Source organism: Eupeodes corollae, chromosome 3 (assembly GCF_945859685.1).
Source record: "Eupeodes corollae chromosome 3, idEupCoro1.1, whole genome shotgun sequence".
Taxonomy (NCBI): Eukaryota; Metazoa; Arthropoda; class Insecta; order Diptera; family Syrphidae; genus Eupeodes; species Eupeodes corollae.
This window is the reverse complement of record NC_079149.1, coordinates 84,141,982-84,166,404: the sequence shown is the minus strand read 5'-3', so window position 1 is coordinate 84,166,404 and position 24,423 is coordinate 84,141,982. Positions and strand designations below refer to the sequence as shown.

Here is a 24,423-nt window from a genome sequence, read left to right as displayed (position 1 = left end):
GACATTATGGCGTTCTTAGCTCAATTTCAGAAAAAATTGCAATTGCGTCGATATTGCACCGGAGCTGCGATATGTACCTTTTAGTTGGTCACATTTATCCACATAATTCATTAAATTATTCATTAATTCATTAAATTATTATGTATAGTCTAAATAGTTGGATAGAACTTAAAACGATCTTTTATCTCTCTACTTTATAGCTGCGATATTCGTATCGCTTACCCTATAATCAAATTGGTCTCGTGTCATATTTTTGTCTTCTTTCATTTTCAGCAGATATTTACGATTTGAATGCACAGTTCTACACGCTAACATATTGTCTTTCAGTAAGTCTAACTATAGGGCGCAGCTTTTAAAATAATTATCAAAGAATACTCTATTATTCTTCGATTCTAAATTTTCGCCAAATTTTCGAACCAACTTACCGGCGAGATCGGGTCATGTCTTTCTATCTTTCCTGCGTATATTTCAAAATCTAAACAATATCCAGACTCCGCACACTTCATCCAAACTTTATATCCTCGCTTTATTACTTTTTTTGGCATATACTGCTTAGAAAGCTGAACCCTTTGAATTTGATCATACTTTAATCAATAACAATGTTTTTTAAAAGTTTTGAACAAAATTTCGTTTTAGAATGTCTAACATTGGCCTTACTTTATAGAGTTTTCCAAACCTCGCATTGGTTCTATAAGGCAAACTCTCGTTGAAAGTTGATAGGTATGTCACCAAGCACCATCATAGCTGGAGGCCCATCATTGCACTCGTCGTCTAGGTCTTAACTACAAAAACTTTCATCATCTGATGGAATATCTTCAAGAACAAAGTCAGCCATATCACCTTCATTCAGAACACGTGGCATTTTGCAAATGTAACATTCAATTCCGTTGAAGACATTATTGAATAAGACCTTATAAAGTCACAGTGGTCAGTTAACTAACCACCATATTACTCTTGGTTTTTTTTATAAAAAACGAATAATTTCAAATTAAGTGTTATTATAAATCAATCAAATAAACACTAAATTACAAAAAAACACTAAAATCATAACACCAGAAGCACTCTTACCTTTTTTACAGATTTTCAAAACTAAACATTGACAAAAATGACACTGAACGTGTTTTGTAAAAAATCTTACAGCTCATATGGTGCGTTTCATTTGTAGGGATTCCGCAACGTACAACGAAAACATACCAAAGTACACATATAAATTAGAATTTAACCGTTAGGTGAGATTGAAATATATTTTAAGTACCCGCAAATAGGTGGTTAGTAAATTAGCCACCAGACCTGAAAGAGTTTAAAACAAAACAATGTAGGCTAAAAACTAAAACAACTCTAATATTCCGTCTCCCACACATAAACGGACACTTGCTACTGATGACAAATTATGATACAAAATGTTCTATTGTGTAACCGATTAATTTGCCATAGGTTCTGTTTGCCGGAAAAATGCCCCATTGGCTAGCTCTGCCATGGGTTCTTGAACCTAAGTCGATCACAAAAAAATTAACTTCCAGTCTAAGCGTTAAAGATCTTGAATGACGCGCGAGAATGTCGCTTCGACCCACCCTCGGCTATCGGTTTGCTTTGATTCCGCTGCTCTGCAACCGTTTTGCTTCTTGCTGGTCTATGTTTCTAGATTTTTGTCTATTGAAACAAAGGACTAAAAAAAACTCCTCTTGAGTTTTTATTCTTTGGACAATCTCCTAGATTTTTATGATAAAAAAAAATAAATTTAACTTATATATAATTATATGGATATATGAATGTGATTTCAAAAAAAAAAATATTTGTTTCTTGTTCCCTTATCACTTTTCCATTATCTTTTCTGAATTTGTTTTCCGCACCTTTTTTTCTGGCTTTGTTCTTAATTACGTATGTTCTTATTTTTATAAAACACTTATTTCCGGGTAGTTAATAAAAATTATAAAAAGAATTGAATGCGAATTGGTGTCATAATCAATTCACTTAAATTGTTGGACCAATGTCTGTTGCCTTAATAAAAAAAAAGACTTCGAAAAGAAAAGGATTTTAAACTTTCTTTTTCTTTTGGCTAATACTTTCTCATTAACATTTTGTGCTGAATTAACAAACAAATTCAGCCAAACAGCTAAAGAAATATTCCCTGAATACATGTTAGCAAGGAAGGACAGGGGAAAAAATTGGATATGTACGAAGAAAAGATACTTGTTCGGCAAGTGAAGGAAAATCCTTTCTTATCCTCGGAATCTCTAAAGGTGTTTTTGAAGGAGACCAAGAATAAGGAAGTGAGCAACGACACGATCCGAAGAGTACTGCAACAACAAGATTTTTTTTTTAATTCATTTGTATTAATTTATTCTTAAACCTATCTCAGAGCTAGACAAAAATTCATAAACCTAGCCTAATTATCCATAACTTACAACTAACGCATACGGACACTCTAAGTTAAGCAACAACAAGATCTGAAGCTCGAAAAAAGCCATTCATAAGTAAAAGCCATATAAGAAAAAGAAAAAAGGCTTAAATTTGCTGGAATAAGGTAACATTTCTTGAATTTGTATTGTTTGTGTACGGATGCACATTATAACATCATAAAAAAGGTTTTTTTCACGGATGAAAGCAAATTTAACTTAAAGGGATCGGACGGACGAATGTTTGTATGGAGAAAAGCAAATGAAGAATTTTCAAATAAACATACACCGGCAACAGTTAAACATGGCGGTGGGTCGGTCATGGTATGGGGATGTAAGTCTAGTTCTGGTGTTGGAAACAAACACTTTGTGGAAGGTAAAATGGATCAAAAGGGCTACATCAACATTTTACAGCAACATTTGGTGCTAAGAGTCAGTAAGCTTGGAATTAGAGACAATTTCATCTTCTACCAGGACAACGACCCCAAGCAGACATCTTACAAGGTCGTGGTTGTTGTATAATTGTCCCAAAGTGCTTAGAACAAAAGGGCTACATCAACATTTTACAGCAACATTTGGTGCTAAGAGTCAGTAAGCTTGGAATTAGAGACAATTTCATCTTCTACCAGGACAACGACCCCAAGCAGACATCTTACAAGGTCGTGGTTGTTGTATAATTGTCCCAAAGTGCTTAGAACAAAAGGGCTACATCAACATTTTACAGCAACATTTGGTGCTAAGAGTCAGTAAGCTTGGAATTAGAGACAATTTCATCTTCTACCAGGACAACGACCCCAAGCAGACATCTTACAAGGTCGTGGTTGTTGTATAATTGTCCCAAAGTGCTTAGAACACCTGCACAGTCCCCTAACCTTAATGAAATTGATCATATTTGGGATGAATTGAGACGTCGAGTCGCTCAAAATATTCAGGAGCTAAAGTCAAGTCTTCAAGAAGAATGGACAAAAATACCCCCTGAAGTTTGTTCAAAACTGGTTTCTTCATTGCCTCAACGCCTTGAGGAGTTAATTAAATCAAAGGGATACGCCACAAAATACTAAATGCAATGTGTCCGATTATTTGTGAGACATGAAATTATGAAGTTGTTTTAGTTTTCAGTTTCCTTGTTTGAAATAGTAATTTAAAATGTTGTTTTTGTTTATTTAAAATAAATATGAGTTTCCTTATGATAAAATATGATCTTAGAGAAATTGCACTGCGAAAATTTTTCTTTTCTATGTCCGATTAGTCGTGGGGGTCACTGTATACTCACAGACACAACTATCGGACCACCTGCATTTTTCGTCACTTAAAATTCACTTTCTTTAATTTCCTTAGTACTCAATGTAAATTTATCATTGAGCTTTAACGACTTAAATCTTGTTTTAGTAAAACAAAGCTCTAACGAATAATAAAACTATTTTTTTACATACATTTCTGACATATTGGAGTTTGTTAGTTTTGATTTAGCGGTAAACAATTTTGTCATTATTTTATAAATTTTCGATTTATATTTATTTTTATTTTTCTGTGATCCAATTTCGTTCGTTGAGAAGTTTATTTTTTGTATTTCATTATTATTATGTATGTTTTGCTTTTAAAATGTTTTTTTTTTATTTGGTTCCAATAAATTTTCGAAGAGCTCGCTGTGGCAAGACCTGCCCATTAACCTTAAGTTTACAGAAATTCAAACAGGGTCTATGGGACTTATGTCTTCCTCTGAATTGAAGTTAACGTGATTCAGGTAAAGGAATCGCGTCCGTTGTTGGAAAAACATAATTAAGCGTAACACATATTTTACTCTGCGATATAATTTTTATTAAAATATCGTTTTTCAACACAAAGTATAACTAAATAACATTATGGCTTTTTAAAAGGACATAATGTACCCGAAGACGAATTGAATTTTTTAAACAAACAAAATGCCAACCTATGGACAAACAAATTGTTCATGATTTGTATGTCCCCTTGCGTGGCTTACAGTTCAGAAGCTTAACATTAAAACCTACATACATTATGTATACAAACACTTATTATGTATATTTTTTAGCCTGAAAATTTTTGTTAGGTGGACTTGTCGGCGCGCAGAACTTTTTTTTTATAATTAGCGAACACTAAAAGGGTTTTGAATACCCTTAATATGCCTAAGACACAGTGTGAGCATTAGGAAAAGAGGGAAGGGTTGGACAGGAGGTGTCGGTGTACATTGATTTTAAATTTCTGACAGGGAAAGATAGAGCGTGGCAAGGCGTTCCACATTCGCGTAGTAAGGCTAAAAAAAGAATCTCTGTACTTCATAGTACGGCCGAAGTTGGGCTCAAGGGTAAACTGATGGGCATTCCTAGAAGCGCGGGTATTACGGTTAAATTGTTTAAGGGAAGGAATGCAACTGGCTATTTCACTAGAGCATATTCCGTTAAAATAACGGTAAAAAAAGGGTGAGGCAAGAAACCTTGCGTCGATATTCTAGTGGCGTAAACGAGTTGATGATGTTAATGTCACCAATCATTTTAAAAGCTCTTTTTTGAATACTGTCCAAGAGGCTTAAATAAGTTACTGAGCACCAGCCCAGGGATGGGAGTTACATTCAAGTTTCGGACGTATATAGGTTTTGTAGATTGTAGCCAGATCAGACGGAGAGACAAATTTCTTGTAACGTCTCAAAAAACCTGGACATCTTCCGGCATTTTTGGCAACATCGCGTATGTGATCGCTCCACAAAAGGTGGATTCCGAGGATGTCAAGATTTTCCGTTTCGTTGATGCAAGTGTCACACTCATAGATAGTGGCAAGAAGGGTATATCTCGCTTTAACGATACAGGACAGAATTGGGTTTTCAAACATTAAATTCCATACGGTTTTTTATTCCGCATTGTACAATGCTGTGTAGGTCGGAATTTAATGAGCTAATCATATTTTGCCGTTGCAATTCCACATCCGAAGAGCAGGGTTGTGAGTCCGGAAACGAATATGAAAAGCTAAGATTGCTATCGTCAACGAAACAATGTATTGGATTAGAAGTAGCAGACAGGAGACCATTTATAAAAATGAGGAAGATTGTGGGCGACAAAACGGAGCCCTGGGGCACACAAGCATTTATTTTATGAGTTTCAGACTTGAATCCGTCCAAAAAAAATTGTATTAAACGATTCAAGGAAAATTTCTAATCCAACGAAGAAGAGATTCGTCGATACCGAAAGCACGAGTTTTCGATAAGAGAGCAAGATGCCAGACTTTATCAATTGAAATATCAAGTGCAATAATCTTACTTTCTCCAAAACGTTGTAGAGATTTGTTCCACTGTTCGGTGAGATGAACCATGAAATCAACAGTGGACCTATTGTTGCGAAAGCCGTACTGCCGGTCATTAAGAAGCTTCCGTTCCTCAAAATATTTCTTAATCTGATAATTAATCAGCGTTTCCTAGTTCAATTGGTCCATAATTTGTGGGAGAAGAAGATTCTTTCTCCTTGATTAGATCTTTGCAGCTCGAATCGATCCATGATTTAACCTTGGGTTTAATACTTTTAAACCTATTCGGTATTAAGGGTTCCATTCAAAGGTGAATCATACTAGAAATCATATCTGCACTGGAGTATACGTCGTTACCGATGAAGCATAGCGACCAGTTAAAGATCCTGAAGAAATTATTGAGACCGTCCCAGTTTGGAGCTCTTTCTTTAACTGGATTTATTTGACACGAGAAATCAGCAGATATGACATTGTAGTCCGATGTGCCTAGAGGCTTCAATACACTAATTGTGTACTTATCAGGATCAGAAATGAGAAGCAAGTGAAGTGTATTTTCTGCTCGTCCTCGTTAACGTCTGATATACGAGTAGGCTCATTGACAAGCTGAGTAAGATAGTTAAACTCAGCAAAAATCTCAGCACACATTCCTTCGGGCGTTGTCTGGCCCGAATGGCGAAGCCACTAAGAATTGTGAACATTGAAATCGCCCGTAATAACGTTTTTAATGTGAGGATACAGGGAGACAATTCTTTGTATGGAGCCAGGAAGAGCATCAAATTCCTGAGAAGTCGAAACTGTGTCCAGGTTTAGGCTACGATAAAGAAAACAATAGTGAATGATGTGCTTATTCCTGGAAAGTTTTAACCGCATGAAATTAAAAAGGAAGTTGGTACAATGACCGTATTGTAGTAAAAGTTGATATGCAACATCATTCCGAATATATATAGCGAGACCATGGTGTGAGAAGAATAATGGCACCAAGCAATACCCATGAATACAAAATTCAGTAGGATCTAGAACTGTATAACATAACATAGCAATTTATTAGTATTTGACATAAAAGGAATTCGGTGACTTCAAATTTGATAAAAACAATATTACATTCATCTCTTAACCAAGTTCTGATGTCTTAGAACCTCAAATTTGAAGTTTTATGTCTAACTGAGATCTAAATCACAGTTCTAACGCTCGAGAACTTGATGAAGAAATGATTTAAAACAATCAATAAACCGAATTTTAGAAACTACAACATTGTCAAAGAATTGAGCGTAAGACTCTTATTTCTCTTGATAAAATTGTGCCATCGAAGCTTATTTATTATTTAAAATATTGTTAAAAATACTTAAACTTGAACACATTATTTGATCTTTTGTAACAAAGTAACTTAATATCGATAAATTTAGGTTTATACTGTTGATGTATTATTTGAGATATCAGAGCTTTTAGACCAGCGCTTATCCCCCTATTTCTTCTACAATGCTATTAATCAAGATTTAGTTTTGGGCTTGAATATATGAACTAAACTGTTGGGGAATTGATGGACTTCCTATTCTCAGACGAAAACAAAATAGGTCGTCGAAATCCTAATTGACGTCAGCGTGTCTAAAGTTGAAAAAAACATTAGGTATGACCAAAAAGGGTCTATAATGGGTTGGGAAAGTATCAATTATGAAGCTGACATTGTGTTCGATGGAGTCAAAACATCCGAGCAAAAACACTATGTCCTCATTTTCGAAGAGCTGACGAGATATTCCATTCTAAATACATTAAAATCAAGTAAAAGCAAGCCCTTTATTGATACAATTGATGAGCGTCATAGCTACGAGTATGAAAACTGTAACTGAAGACTGCTGTCAACGTTTTCAAATATTGAACTCTTGTATGATTTTCCACTGTGGGAAATAGGTAACAATAATCTGTTCGAAGGCACTCGCGATAATGAAATGAACTTAATAAAACTATCAGCCAGCAAAAGATGAGAAGAAGCAAAAATGGGATAAATGAAATATTCGAATGCTAAGCATAAAACACCACACAAATATAAAGCACAGGTGAACCAGGAAAGCTATTAGCTATACACCGAAGGCCTTACGCCATTAAATGATGAGTCCTTAGATTTTACATTAATATTTTTTTTTGCTGAAATCAGTGATGGTGCAGAATTGAGGCAACACAGATTCAGCAAAATAGCCAACAATAACATTTTAAAGCCGTAACTTGCATCTTACATTTGACAACATGTAACAATATGCATTTTAATAAAGCAGAGTATTCCGTACAACTCTTGTTTGACAAATCCCTCCAATTTACGTACGTCTTTATTTAGGTCACACTCTAGCAAGGTTCCAATACCTTTTAAGTCATAAAACATTCCAAAATACTCTAACAGCTTCTTAAAAGGTCATATTCAACATCTCTTATAGCACATCAATCGTTCGTTACCCAGACAGGTTGGTAACATTTACGAACTCCTTAAAAACATTAAGACTTGCAATATATTATGTTGAAATTATTAATAGGATATTAATTAAATCTTAATTTAAGTCTTTGGTTTATTGTCTTCTTATGAGAGCCGAAAATTTTCAGCCATAACTAATTAGTTAGTCTGTAAATTAATAAAATACTTATAATATGTTATTTATATCGTTATAAGAACACTATAATTATTATTTACTATTTTTAGTTTTCATATTTCCTGGAATACTTGAGTCTTAATCAAAATTCTGTTTTTCGTGTCTCTGTATATTTAATAGTGTTTTGAAATGAATGAAAAATGAATCATCATTAAAAAAAAAATTACGTGTACTTTGAGTTATTTGTTTAAAAGTGGTTCAGTTGAACGCCTCAAGATTTATACTGCAAAACGAAATTTCGAAAACTTTCCATTTTAGGAATTCGCCAATGTCTTCAAATATTACCCTTATGCATTTTTACAAAAATCATTATACAAAATTAAATTTTTAAGCTTCGCTTAATAGAGGAATGGTGCAAACAGTGAGACATTTATAAGTTTTAATTTCTTGAATTGTTAACTGTTATAAGCAATCTTTATACAAAAAGCAAAAATTGCAAAGAATATTTAATTTTATGCAGCAAAATTAATTTTTAATGATCACTCTTTTTGATAATAGTGCAAACATTGAGAAGAAAGATGAAAAACGGTTTCACACACATGTCTTGGATATAAAACCGATAAAAATCATCATCATCAAATGAGGACAGACATTTTGGAAAAGATTTTTGCTTTTTATATCTGGTGGACATTTTTTATTCGAAAACTTTTACTAGCCGTTAAAAACTCCGTTTTCCCTCATTACAAATTCATAAAATAAAGGGCAAATTAGAAACGACCGTTGGAATTTCCTAAGATAAAAAAAAATTAACTACTAACAAAGCTTATAAATAGGTGCTTCAAGGATGAGGCTACTTCGAATATTTCCGTAAAAAATATATAAGAGAATGTTGAAAACAACTGTTTTGATTTAATTTGAAACACAAATGGGTTCTGGAAAGACTTCGACAGCTACAGAAGAGCAAAAATAAACGTTGATCCACAAAAATATAGGAACAATTAAAGGGTATGATGAATTCTTCCTCTTCCTCGGTTCCTACGCTCGCTGTCAATGACACTCCATTTGTTAGATCTTTAGAGAAAGCTAATCTCTTTGCTAGGCAGTTCGCCGCCAATTCAACGCTGCCAGTGAGTGTTATGACTCCGCATGGACTAGAGCGAGTTAGTGATTCTATGGGACTAATCTTTTTTCGCACTCGTACTGTGGCAAGAATTCTTAAAGATCTCAGCATTCTTAAATCCGTTGGTCCAGATGGTATCACTGCTGTTGTTGTTCGACGCTGGTAAAACCCCTGCGTAATCTTTTTTATCTGTTCTATCCTCAGGTCTCGTTCCAAGCGGATGGAAAACCGCATTTGTCCAGCCTATTCCCAAAAAAGGCGAATCTTCTTCACCGCCTAATTACAGAACGATTGCACTTACATCCCTTCTTTCCAAGGTGGTGGAAACGCTAATTAAGAAATATTTAGAAGATCGAAAGCTTCTTAATGACCGACAATACGGCTTTCGTAGCAATAGGTCCACTGGTGGTCTCATGGTTCATCTCACCGCACAGTGGAGCAAATCTTTACATCGTTTTCGAGAAAGTAAGATTATTGCACTTGATATTTCAAAAGCATTTGATAGGGTTTGGCATCAGGCTCTCTGATGGAAAATGATTGCTTTCGTTTTTCACGAATCCCTGATTCATTGGATTAGTAATTACTTTTCGAATCGTTCAATACAAGTTATATTGGATGGATTCAAGTCTGAAAACCACAAAATAAATGCTGGTGTGCCCCAGGGCTCCGTTTTATCTCCAACACTCTTTCTCATTTTTATTAACGATCTCCTGTCTGCAACTTCTAATCCAATACATTGTTTCGCTGACGATAGATCTTTAAGCTCTTCATTTTCGTTTCCAGAATCACCTCCCTCACCTTCAAATGTGGAACTACAACGACAAAATATGATAAGTTCATCAAATTCTGATCTAAACAGCATTGTACAATGGGGAATAAAAAACCGCTTGGAATTTAATGCTTCGAAAACTCAATGCTGTCTTGAATCGTTAAAGCGAGATATGCCCCCTTGCCATTATCCTTAGATGGCACTTGCTTTGAGGAGACTGAACATCTCGATATTCTCGGTATGTTTATCACCAACCACCTTTTGTAGAATGATCAAAAACGCAATGTCGCCAAAAATCCCGCATGTTTGGGTTTTCGACGCTTAGTCCAATTACGGCCGGTATCTCACGAATAAAAGCTTCAATGTTGTCTTCCAATGCGTCAATTGAAGCAGGCTTGTCTATATAGCCCTACAAAAAATAGTCTAAAGGCGTCAAGTCGCACTATCTGGGCGGCCAATTGACCGGCCCCGAACGTGAAATAAAATGTTCACCGAACTCGCCTCTTAATAAGTCCATTGTTGCGCGTGCTGTGTGGCATGTGGCACCGTCTTGTTGAAACCACATTCCATGCAAGTCAAGCTCTTACATTTTGGGCAAAAAAAGTTGGATATAATCTCACGATAGCGCTCACCATTCACAGTTACTTTACGATTCGCATCATCTTTGAAGACGTACGGTCCAATAATGCCACCAGCCCATAAACCGCACCAAAATGTGACTTTTTCTGGATGCATTGGTAGCTCTTGCAATGCTTCTGGCTGATATTCACTCCATTAAGCCAAAAATGAGCTTCGTCGCTGAACACAATTTTTCAGTTAAAAAGTGGATCTTCGGGCAACTTTCCAAGACCCCATTCAACAAAAATTTTACGTTGCGAAATTAAGTCCTAATAGCCCGAATAGCCGCTTCAGTGGGTCGATTAAACTGACCATAACATGTAAGTAGCGCGATGAACTTTCTTAACAGAGCACGCATTTTGATAATAAAATTCAATAATTTGCAAGCGTTTTTCATTTGTAAGACTATTCATGGTTAATACACCAAACTGAAGATGTTTGACAATATAACAAAAAGCTAAACGTGCGTCAGCTGTTTAAACCAGCCGAAAAGATAAAAGCTAAAAAATCATCCTTTATGAGGTCGCAACAACAAGAGAAAAGTGGTTAATTCTACAGATTGCTTCAAATTCCACTCTACTCGTATCACCGACTAAAATAAGGGCCAAAATTGGAGTATTATCCAGCATAACAACTGTTCAAAGGATAATACAAAAAATTGATACCATCCAGAAAAGAAACTTGTTTTGAGGTTTGTACACAAGGATCATAGGATGATTTTTGCAAGAGAGCACGTTGCTTAGACCATTGAATGGAAACGAGTTGTCTTTTCGGATGAAAAAATGTTTAGCCTTGGCGGTCTCGACTGTTACAAGCTTTTATTTAAATGATCTGAGAAAGAATGAGCTTATTTTGACAAAGCATCATAACCGTAAATAACCTACAATGGCACAATCGTCTTCGACAATGAACGGGAACAACTATAAATGTTTGGTGGAACAGACATTTCCAAAAATTAAAAACATTTGTCTTGGACAACAAGACAATGCTCCCATCCACACTTCCACGGTTGTTAGAAGTTGGATTCAACCAGAAGAATTTTATCAATTTGTAATGGGGAGTAGTACATGCTTTCAGGTACAAAACTTCTACCTAATATAGATTCGAAAACCGCTTGCAAAATATGTCGCCTCATCTTAGTGGTTGGCAGTGCATCTGTTTGTATATTTCTCATAATTCGTTTGTTATCATTTTACAGAGAAAAGGTTTTAAAGTTGCAGTTTAAAAACAAAATCACCGCGGAAAAACACTTTTGTTCTAGTGTAATAAAAAAAAACATTTAAAACGAAATATTTATGTACAAATGTCTGTTCTTGCTTAAACAGAAAGTGCCTCACTGCTTGCACCTTTCCTAAACGCATTTGTAGAACAAAAAAAAAAAAAAACAGATTTTAATTTTCATTTTTAAAAGCAATTTTATAAAATATAAAAAAAAATACAGAGAAGCACTAATAACGTTTAATTAACTACTCAAGCAAAAAACTTAACAACTACAAAAAGCTTTTAAATACTTTACCAAAAATCTACCTACCTTTCCGAGCAACTACTGTCCCCCCCTTCTGGGCAATTAGGGGTTTCGACTGGATTTTTAATCCTACATAACCAAAAAGCAAAAGGAATAAAAATATCGAAACAACATTTAAAATTTACAACATGCTTAAAAATAAAAAATTAGCGAGCAATATTATTAAAAAGAATAATATAATTATTATAATACAAATATATTTAATTATTGTAGGTATATGAAATGTATTTATATAAATTATTTGAATTAACATTACTACAGCATTCATACAAAAATTAAAGCCAGAGATAAGAAATAACATACAAACATATGAAAGTATAGTAAACTAGGTTTCCAATAAAAAAAACTACTGATCTCAACAAAAGAAGTTTCTCGAAAAAACCAAAAGAACGAAAACCTCGAAAAACCATTCCATGTGTGAAAATGGAAAATCCATTCATTGGTATTCTTGTTTTTACAAATATTGGCCCTTCCTTATACAAAACAAATATAGAATCAAATTGAGCCGAAGTTGGGCTCAAGGGTAAACTAATGGGCATTCTTAGAAGCGCGGGTATTGCAGTTAAATTGTTTAAAGGGAGGAATGCAACTGGCTATTTCACTAGAGCATAGCCCGTTGAAATAACGGTAAAAAAGCGTGAGACAAGAAACTTTACGACGATGTTCAAGTGACGTAATCGAGTTGATGATGTTCATGTCACCAATCAATTTAAAAGATCTTCTTTGAATATTGTCCAAGAGGCTTAAATAATTTACTGGAGCACCAGCCTAGAGATGAGAGTTATATTCAAGTTTCGGACGTATAAAGGTTTTGTAGATTGTAGCCAGATCAGACGGAGAGAAAAACTTCGTGCGTCCTCTTAAAAAACCTAGACATCTTGCAGCATTTTTGGCGACATCGCGTACGTGATCGCTCCACCGAAGGTGGTTGCTGATGCACATTCCAAGGATGTCTAGATGTTCAGTTTCTTTGATGCAAGTGCCACTAATAGAAAGTGGCAAGAAGGGTATATCTCGCTTTAACGATACAGGACAGAATTGGGTTTTCAAACATTAAATTCCATACGATTTTTTATTCCGCATTGTACAATGCTGTGTGGGTCGGAATTTAATGAGCTAATCATATTTTACCGTTGCAATTCCACATCCGAAAAGGAGGGTTGTGAGTCTGGAATCGAATATGAAAAGCTAAGAGTGCTTTCGTCAGCGAAACAATTTATTGGATTAGAAGTAGCAGACAGAAGATCATCTATAACAATGAGGAATAGGGTCGGAGACAAATCGGAGCCCTGCGGCACACCAGCATTTATTTTATGGGTTTCTGACTTGAATCTATCCAAGACAACTTGAATTGAGCGGTTTAAAAGAAAATTTCTAATCCAACAAAGAAGAGGTTCGCCAATACCAAAAGCACGCATGCCACACTTTATCAAATGCCTTTGAAATATTAATTGCAATTATCTTACCTTCTCCAAAACGATGGAAGGATTTGTTCCACTGTTCGGTGAGATGAAACATGAGATCACCAGTGGACCCATTGCGACGAAAGCCGTACTGTCAATAATTTGCGAGGAAGAAGATTCACCTTTTTTTTGGATTGGCTGTATTGCCGGTCATAAAGAAGCTTCCGTTCCTGAAGATATTTCTTAAGCTGATAATTAATAGGCGTTTTCATTACCTTAGAACGTAGGGACGTAATGCTATCAGTCGATAATTTGCGGAGGAAGAAGATTCGCCTTTTTTTTGGGATTGGCTGAACAAATGCAGTTTTCCAACTACTCGGAACGAGCCCATAAGAATAAGATAGATGGAAAAGCTTACGCAGTGGCTTTGCTAGCGTGGAAGAACACCTCTTCAGAATAATAGTGGATACCATCCGGATTTTTGAATGTTGAGATCTTTAAGAACTCTCGCCACAACGAGTACGAAAATAGATTGGTCCCATAGAATCATTTACTCGCTCAAGAACTGGTGGAGTCATGATACTATGTGGAATTTTCGGCGACCTTCCTTTCAAACAGGTAAGCTTTATCAATAGAGCTGACTAAAGAAGTGTAATTGGCAACAAACGTAGGAACCGAGGAAAAGGAAGAATTCTTCATGTTTTTTTACAAATGACCAAAAATTCTTACTGCCTTTGGGACATTGCAATATTTTTTGCCGTAATTTTTGGTCATGCAAACATTTGGTCCTTCGAATATGGGCGTTGTAGGCCTTCTTGGCTTGTTTAAACCTTTTCCAGTTAGTTTCAGTTGGGAAACTCACCTCTTTCTCCTTGATACATCTTTGCAGCTCGAATCAAACCATGATTTAGTCTTAGGTTTAATACTTTTAACCCTATTCGGGATAAAAGTTTGCATTCCCAGATGAATCATATCTGTACTGGAGTCTACGTCAATACCGAGGAAGAATAATGACCAGTTAAAGATCCTGAAGAAATTATTGAGACCGTCCCAGTTCTCGTAATGCCAAACGGTTCTCGTTGGAGCTCTTTCTTTAACTGGATTTGTTTGACACGAGAAATCAGCAGATATGACATTGTAGTCCGCTGTGCCTAGAGGCGTCAATACACTGATTGTGTATTATCAGGATCAGATGTGAGAAACAAGTCAAGTGTATTTTCTGCTCGTCCTCGTTAACGTCTGATATACGAGTAGGCTTATTGATAAGCTGAGTAAGATGGTTAAACTCAGCAAAAATATCAGCACACATTTCTTCAGGTGTTGTCTGGCTCGAATTGAGAAGCCACGAAGAGTTGTGAACATTGAAATCGCCCGTAATAAAGATTTCAGTGTGAGGATACAGGGAGACAGTTCTTTGGATGGAGTCAGGCAGGCATCGAATTCCTGAGGAGTTGATGAAGGTGTGATCGACTTGAGTGTGTGATTATTATATTTAAAAAAAAGGACCATATTGCGGTAATGCGACATCATTCCTAATATATATGGCGAAACCATGGTGTGAGAAGAATAATAGCACCAAGTAATACTCATGAATTAAAAATTTATAAGGTCTGTTAGGAACAGTGTGGCTGTACACAGACAGAAAATTCGATCTCAGTCAACGAATCTATTCTAAAATGACAAGTCATTGCAATACATAAAATCCTAATTGTAACAGAACTTATGGCACGACAATGAAAATGAATCAACGTTTCTTAATAAACCGAAAAATGATATTACAAGCAAAATAATTGTATGCATTAAAGACCAACTGTTTTGTAAAAAGTGAAGTGTTCGATTGTTGATAAAAACTAAAGATATTGCGTTTGAACTATTTTTATCTTATACCATATATAATAACCACAATTGGCAACATTTTAGAAAAATCTAATTGTCATTAAGTAATTGTATTTTGCCACAAAAATAAAACGATATAACTTTTTTTGTGTGAGACATCAGATTATTTTTTTTTTTTAATTTGCAGGTTAAAAGAAATTTGGATAGTGCAACGGTACCATACTTTGTTCGGCATTTCTGTCCAAATGGAATTTAGGACAATTATGAGGGTGTGAACATCTTTGCCGAATATGAAAGCATTGCACGAAGACCGTACGTACGTATCGAGATCCCAATGTTCGTGTTCAGGACACAATCGCCGCTGTGACATCGGCAATACAGACGAATCCAAGCGTTTCGACCCGAAACTTGTCGGGGCAAATTGGAGAAAGCAGACGGTCAATACAGCGGATACTTCAAGATGACTTAAGCTTGTTTCCATACAAAGTTCAAATTACAAGCAATACCTTTAGGATTTTTCTTTCTTTAAAAACAATTAACTTCTAAAAATAAAATTTAATCATCTATTCAATAAAATAAAACAAAATAAATACACCGCTTAAAAAATAAGTTATTTGAATTTCGTATTGTAGCACAATTGATGCGCCGCCCAGTATTACATAAAATTTGTAAGACTTGATGTTTGATTCGAATATCTAGAGAATAAATAATATATAGGCATGTGAGGTCGGCCACCTCCAGTAGTCGGCCACCAACTCTTAAATTTAAGGTTAATAGTGAACACATACATAGAATTCATAGGAAAATACTGTTTTTTTATGTTAACGGTTCTTTAACGGATCGCAAAAAAATTTATACAAAGAAGCTGCTGCTATTCTTGTAAAAAATTGTCATTTGTTATCAAGTTTTTGCAGAAAGTGTACACGTTAATTTAGTTAAGGAAAAAATAGTGAAAGTGGTCTGCATAAAGTGTTTTCATTAATAAAACATTGAGGGTTAGTAATTTTGTTAAGTGTTTTAATATTGTTTATTGCTTGTTTTTTACGTTTTTTGCATAAAAACATGAAAAACTATTTATTTTTCAATAAATAAAGGGGGGCCGACCTTAGAAGACATTTTTTGTACAGTTCTTCTACTGAAGAATATGATTTTTTTTTTGTTTTGCTTATTTTCATATGAAAATCGAACGCATACCTTAATCTCTCTTAATTTTTAACACAATTTTCGAGTCTTTTTTCCTATCTTCAGTAGTCGGCCCCCTATTTAAGATGAAAAACAACAAAATTTATGAAGAAATCCTTATTAAGAATTTCCCAAAAAATATTTTAGGTTTAAATACAAACAATACCTAAATGGATGGTTCTAAGCGCGTTTTTCATAAATATTCTGAAGAGGCCCTAAGTGAAGCTCTCAAAAAAATTCGGGAAGAAAAATGGGCAATCCGAAAGGCAAGCCAACAGTTTAATGTCCCAAAAACAACACTGCAGGACAGACTTCATGGTCGAGTTGCTGAGAAGCCTAGGCGTATGGGCCCCGACACGGTTCTTAGCAAAGATGAGGAAAAGTGCTTGGAAGATTGGATAATCAACATGGCAAAATGTGGATTTCCACTTAAGCCATCTGACCTTCTGAACACCGTTCAAAATATCATATTGGAGGACAAAAGACAGACACCATTTAAAGACGGCCTTCCGGGAAAAACTTGGTGTTATGGATTTTTAAAGCGGCATCCTCAATTGTCCCTCAGAACTCCAGAGGGACTGTCAAAAGGACCAGCAATCGTTACTGAGGAAGTACTTCGGAAACGGTTTCGAGATTTGCAGGGATATTTGCAGGAGATAAATGCTGCAGATATTCTGGAAGATCCTTCCAGAATCTTCAATGGAGATGAAACGTCATTTTGCTTGGCTCCAAAATCTGGTGTAGTTTTGGCTCCTAAGAGATGGAGAAATCTCTACAAGGTCAATGCAGGAAATGGAAAGGAGACAATAACAGTTCTATTTTTGTTCAGTGCTGATGGTCAAACTCTACCGCCTTTAGTCGTGTTCCCATATGTGCGCCCTTCACCAGCTTTCGTGAAAAGCATGCCGGACAAATGGGTATTGGGAAGATCGGAGACTGGTTGTATGCGACCCGAAACATTTTTCGAATATGTGGTCAACAGTTTCGTTGACTATATTTCGGAAAACAATGTTAAGCGGCCAGTATTATTTTTGGTCGATGGTCATAAATCCCATCTGACCATGGAACTGAGCGACTTCTGCAGGAGTAATGGGATAATTTTGTATGCACTTTATCCAAATACAACACACATTACTCAAGAAGTGACTACAAGAAAACGGTTCACAAATGGCAGAGCATTCCAGGAAATGAAAATAAGGCTGTGACGAAGACCAACTTCTGCGAACTTCTAAAAGCGGTCCTGGATAGAGACAGGACGGAAAGCATTAAAAACGCTTTTAGAAAGTGTGGAATTTTTCCATTCAATGCAGATGCTATTGATTATGCTAAATGTGTCCAGAATACGCTTGAGAAACTCCACGTAACCCCACCGGAAAGAGTCACAGCTTCAAGCTTCTACGAAACAAAAAAAGTTCTGGCTTTGGCAAAAACTGATTTTGAGGCACAGGGAATCGACTTTGCATCTGTAATAAGAATTATAGACAAAATTCAGAATGAACAGCAGCCAAATCATGGAAGATGGAACAGCCGAATTTCAAGAATTGCTAGATGAAGCCAACATGGAAGTTGAAACTCCTTCAGTCAAACCCCTTGACGAGAGCATAACCGGAGCGTTTATTATAAACGATACTGGGGAACTTAACAAAATTTCTGCGACAGTTTCAATACCAACTCTATCACCAGTTAATGAGGAAATTAATTCTATAACTGATCTTCTAAAGGAAGCATATGAAGTCTTATCTGCAATTGACACACCAACAATCAGTGGTAGGACTTGACAGACATTTTATTTATTTTATTTTATCTAATTTTATTTTCTTAACAGGACCATCATGCACACGACGTTACTCGAAGTCCTTGACAGTGATAGACGAACTGCTGCAGAACATTAATGTCCAGAAGGAAAATGTAGTCATCCAGAGCTCACCATCGACTTTCTCTGCAGTAAGTCCTGCTTTTAGAAAGCACATTTTCTACCCAGAAATTATCCCCAAATCCTGCAAACCTCCACGCGAAAAACCTATAGCGAGTATTTCCTCTAAAGCATGGAAAGATTTCTTTGATAAAAAAGCTCAAGACAAGGCCAAACAAATCGAGGAGATCCAGCTTAGGAAACGCTGTCGAAAGAAAAAGCTTTTGGAAGCGGAAAAGAAAAAATTATCAGGAAAACCGAAGACAAAAAAAAAATACCATGTTCCTACTGTAATGAAGTTTTGATTTCAGACGTCGAAGAAAATGAATTAAAGAACGTAGGCTGTGATTCTTGTCCTAAATGATTTCATTTAAGATGCACACATTTTGTCGGACGAAATTTCGAAGACATACAAAATGAAGTAAGTATTCTTCTGTGAAGCATGTGACAAGTGAATATGTACCTGATTACCTACCTATATCTTTTTTTTACTCTTAGAGTTATTTATTCTTTTTTTTTTATATTAATACTACACATGTACCTAAATGTATGTCAAAACATACAAAACTGTTGAAGTTTTTTTTTGTTTTTTTTTTGGAAAGTTTTATTTAAATTTTTGAGAATTATTTCTTTTTCATGGCAAATTCACTAAAACAATCAAGAGTTTTAAAATTTAGACATTTCAAATAATCAGATAAACTATGTTTTGTATCCAAAACTCAAACAACTGAATTTTGAGGAACAGTAAGACGTAAAAAAAAAGTAAGATGGCCGACTACTGGCTCCATCACATATGTAAGTATTAACTTCAAAATTATTTCACTTTATGCAACATTTTGTTGTTAACTTAAAATAATGTTCGTAGAAAAATTGAATCAGTAGATATTCTAAAAATAAATACAAAAATAAATAAATTAGGGGGCGCAACAGTCCGCAGAGAACCAGGGCTTAGTGACTTATAACTCTCAACCATTCCTGTGTGCGAGTAATTGCAGGGATGGATATTCTAAAAACCTCGGCAATAAACACAGAAATTGAAATGAATCATATTTTATAATAATATAAAATATTTTTGCTAACCCTTAGTTATTTTTTTTTTTTGTAAAACTCAATTGGAAACTTTTTTTTACAAAACACGAAAAACTATTAAAACAACACACACAAAACTGATAAGAAATGGGTTTCAAGTCAATTATTATGAGAACAAAGAAAGATATTGACTTGCAATTTTTGTATCTCATCTTAAATATTGTTATTAATATTTCGTTAACGTTTTCGACAAATCCACAGAGGGCACGGACGGGAAGTTATCAGTGTGGATCCCAATCCGTCTCTTTTTTGATAGTTTATATAATTTAACATTTTAAAAACAATAGGTACACTTTAAGTTGCAATAGAAGGCGCAGGCGAAGATCGCTTATTTTAATTATTATACCCTTCACTGAATATTTATTATTTACACATATGAAAAAGAAAAGAGTCAGAACCCTGAACAACTTAGAGGAGTTATAATAAAAATAATGATTCAATTTGAGTCTTATTTTTATTATACAAAGTACAAAGCAACTCTATACCTATTTTAAGTTCAAAATGTAAAGGTGTTCTTCAACAAACGTAAAAGTTTATTAGGTTTGTTATAAGGAAATAAAATGTTTTGGGGCGACTTTCCATTACCACAGCACGAAATTGTTATTTGTTTTTGCAAATAAGTATATTTTATATCAACAGTAAGCAAAAATTAACTTTGACAATTAAGCACATTTTGAGAGAAATGAAAAAACTAACAATGCAGGCAAATTGGTGTTGAAAATCAATATCGATTAAGCTCCAATCTAAGCGCCATTCCTTTCGAGTAAATAATGCGTATAACACTGTAGATTTCCTTTTTTAATTTCGGATTTGATGGTGTGAATTTTGTGTCTTTGGTACTTCCTTCAATGAAGAAATAATTTAAATAAAATAATAACAACTACCTACGGACGAAGAGCACAAATTTTGAACGTGGACTACATTTTCAATATTAATTGAAATGATTAATAATACCACCAAGGTTTCAAGCAACAACAATATAATTTCTTTATCTTTTATTCTACTGGCTTTAATTTAAAAAAAAATATATATAAAATCAATCAAAAGTTTACATTCAATAACACCGTCTTAAAATTGATATATTTAATAAAAAATAGAATGATAAATTAAAAATATAGATAAGTCGAACTATAAAGCTTACATTAGCGATGTTGTAGATAATGAGGGTGGAGAAGAAATTGGACTTTTTGTGGTGGCGGACGTTGTTGCAATAAAACTCATGACAAATATCTCCTCTGCGTATTGAAAAGGTTTTGCAACAACAATTGCAATATACCACCAATTGTGTGCACCATTTATTTATTTAAAAAACAAAAATTGTTTAAACTAACACGTTCATAAAATCGGCTTGAAGTTTTTTAAAACAATTTTAAAAAATATATTTCTGGATTTCGTTTTCGTGTCGCAAATATCACGAATGTAACAGTAGTTTAAAAAAATAAGCAAGGAAAATGTTGTTTCTTTTTTCTTTATCAGAAAAATAAAAGTAAATAGTTTGACGTTTGCAAAATATTTGCGAACCGTTTGAAAGAGCCAGTTGCTGTCACTTTGATAAAAAGTATCTGTCTCACTCTATCGTCAAACGGTAAAGAAAATTCAACGAAAGAACCAAGCGTTGTTCGAGACCAAAAGAAGTTGACGACAACTATAATTTACTAGAAGCGCGAGTAAATTCATTGCAACTTTAAGATTCTTAGGTTTCATGTGATTTAGTTCTTCAAATTACGAAGCATTCATGACTGAAACCATAGAGAAATGTATTTACCAAGATAGCCGGCCGGTACCCGTCTTGCCTTAAATACCCTAAACTTATATTTGAGGTGAACTCTCTCAAATTCCGTATCGGTGAATACATGTGAGTGGTGGAAAAAAGCAAAGTGTTTTGTTAAAAATGACAGTTTCACAATTTTGATTTCAAAAACAAAACATTCAATTTAAATATTTGACAGAATTTATTTCTTTTTAGATCAAAAACCTTAAGAATCAAGAGCTACAAGTTTATTTAGTTGGAAAAACTATAGACCAGAAACCAGAAGAAACCAGTGAGACTTATTCTTCTCATAGTTTAAGTAGGTACGTTTAGAAAAAGAATCTCGTAAACAAAAGAATATTTTAGTTACTTTGTTTCTAGCTATGGATTATAACAATAATGTACTTGACTAAGGTTATGGCCGTTGCAGGCGTTGACGTTGGAGGTGTCACCGTCGCTGCAAATAGTCAGATGTTTGTAATGCAACAATACCAGCAGCAAAGACCTCACCAGAGCTACGAATTCAATTCCAAATTAGCGAACATCCTCAGCTAAGCCATCGACTTTGTGAGATTCAAGTCAATGTTACAAGTGAAAGCTACGACATTAAGGCTAGGCGCGCACATGCAACTTTTAGTTTCGAAACTATTTAGTTTCTCACTAGAGCTACGAATTCAGTTCCAAATTAGCGAACATCAAAACCAATTCCTTAGTTTGTGTCACAAAGAATTATATGTACCAGCGCGGACATTCAACTAAATCGTTTAATAATTTTCTGCAAGTGCAAGAGAGAGAAAAATTTAGTTTATGTTTATTGTGTATTGGTTTATATCGTTGATTACTTTCGGAGTTGCTTATGTGCGCGATGTTTGGGCAACAAACGATCGAACTATTTGGTTTCGAAAAGTTGCATGTGCAACTAGCCTAATAGTCGACCGCTCATTTTTGGAACGACTAAACAGCAGCAACAGCAGCGACTGAGTACCTTTGCAGGCAACTGATAATTACTTCATTTACTTACTTACTCACTTGGTAGATATATTTTTCTATGGCTGAAACACAAACAAAGCTTCGGCCTCGCCTGTCGTTTATGAGTTCAGCCATATGAATTCAATGCATGCTATCACAATAAAGCTTTGAACTCACGTTTAGTTTGACAATCGTAAGAAAAAGAACGTAATGTTACGTAATGTCACTCCAAACTGAAGCTCTAGTTCAAATTTTCTGAATATTTTCTTTGTCTGACGGCTCCACGGCTATAAAAAAGTCAACGAACAAAATTAATTTTCTTTTGGAGGGATAACCATTGTTGAAAAATGTGATTAAAATATACATAGAATACTATAAGCTTTTTTTTTGAAAACGTTTTGTAAAACAGAAAATCATATATTGAAGAACTCCGTAGATTGAGCTCCCGGAAAAACCAACGTCTCTCAGTCTTGCTCCATGAGCCGACAAACTCACGATAAGCTGTGTAAGCTACTTCCGCGATAAATTCATTTTTTCCATTTCCAAAATTCATATCTTTTGCTGCACGAAAAATCAAAACAAACTTTTGTCAAAATATACCAGCTGCTGATGACAAAAGTGTCATTTAAGAAATGTCATTCAAAGCAACCTCGAAGCAGGCCAATCGTAACGCAGACGAAGCTGAAGCGTGTTTATGTTAAAAAGTTACAGTTAATGCGGATCGCTACTGTCACATGATTGAGACCTTCCTCCAACCAAACTTAAATCAGTTTACTAGGAACCACACAGAAGTCTGGTTCCAATTTAAAAAATTCAATTAAATTTGTCTGTTAAATTGTTTACTTATTTGTCATTGCCTTTTAAAATGGGAGATCTTTTTGCGGACCCTGTATAAAAAAAAGTAAAATTTTTGTTTAGAGAACTTAAAATATTCTTTTTTTTGTTTTGTATTCAATAAAATCAAATATAAGATAAAATAGGTGTGGTTTATTATTTATTTCATATAGATATTTAAATACTTAACTATTAATCTTATTTTGAATGCTTGTGCTCCTACTGAGCAGCTGATTGTAAAACGACAAAATCAGTGTCCACTAACTAATTTTTACACTACGTCGTAGTTTCAACAAATTGTTTGGGTCAACTTTTCACTACCACAGCACGAATTTCGAATCGAGCGGAGAAACATTTATTATTATTTTAGATTAATTTTCAAAGTCCACTTTTTCACATACAAAACACGCAAAAATGTTTCATTTTGACATTTATTCCCTGTTTTTTGGTTGGGGAATTCTTTGATTTTAGTGCTCAAATGCATAAAATACTTTGCATATACCCAAACTTGCACCCACCCCAAATACATACCTAGCTGTATGTAAGTATGCCGTACTATCAATTCAAACAAAAACGTTTTAGGCTCAAGAAACGAAATACGAAAAAAACGTTTTTTTAGGACTTAACCTTAATATTTAAAACATGTTCTATTGAGACCTCTACCTAACTGTAAACAAATCAGAAGGAAATTCGTGCTGCGGTAATGGGAAGTCTCGCCCATTTTTTAGTTGTATTAAGCAAATCAGAATGCCTTGACTAGGTAGTTTTATTTGAAATTTCACGGGTATCGTTCATTGACCTCCTAGATATAAATTGCTAGTAGCCAACTTTGCGTTGGTGTCATATATTCCTTAACGCTAACCTAACCTAGCCTTTCTGTAGGTTCAGCGGAAATTTTGGAAAAACTTTTGAAGTATTTTGGTTTTTTGTATTTTGGTTATTTTCTCAACTTCAGATCTCCTTAGTTTCTTTTTCATAAAAAGCTTTTTAAAGGAAAGCAATAAAAGATGGCGTTTGAAAATTAATTATAGTCAAACATCCTTATAACGAACATACATGAAATACATGACCCTACAAACGTACCTTTGGAGAGTCAATAATATTTGGTTTTTATTCCTATAAATACTCTTAGTGTGTTTCTCGTAATAAAACTTGAATTTAGGTTTATTATTTAGTTATTTTATAAATTAGTATA

The 24,423-nt window shown here is 34.7% G+C and overlaps 1 protein-coding gene across 3 annotated transcripts in view; it reads right to left on the bottom strand.

Annotated features, from left to right (window-relative positions):
- LOC129952802 (protein Aster-B) overlaps positions 1–21,165 on the bottom strand; it is a 50,458-nt gene extending 29,293 nt beyond the window's left edge. For 2 of the 3 annotated variants that reach the window (XM_056065634.1, XM_056065633.1), the window contains exons 1-2: positions 20,817–21,164; positions 12,260–12,322 (exon numbers count right to left, since the gene is read on the bottom strand). In XM_056065634.1, the coding sequence (XP_055921609.1) occupies positions 12,260–12,322; positions 20,817–20,896 (143 nt within the window). In that variant the 5' untranslated portion in view covers positions 20,897–21,164. Of the gene's footprint in view, positions 1–12,259; positions 12,323–20,816 lie in introns of all 3 variants that reach the window. The other variant, XM_056065635.1, reaches the window with a different exon arrangement.
- Positions 21,166–24,423: the final 3,258 nt, after the last annotated feature.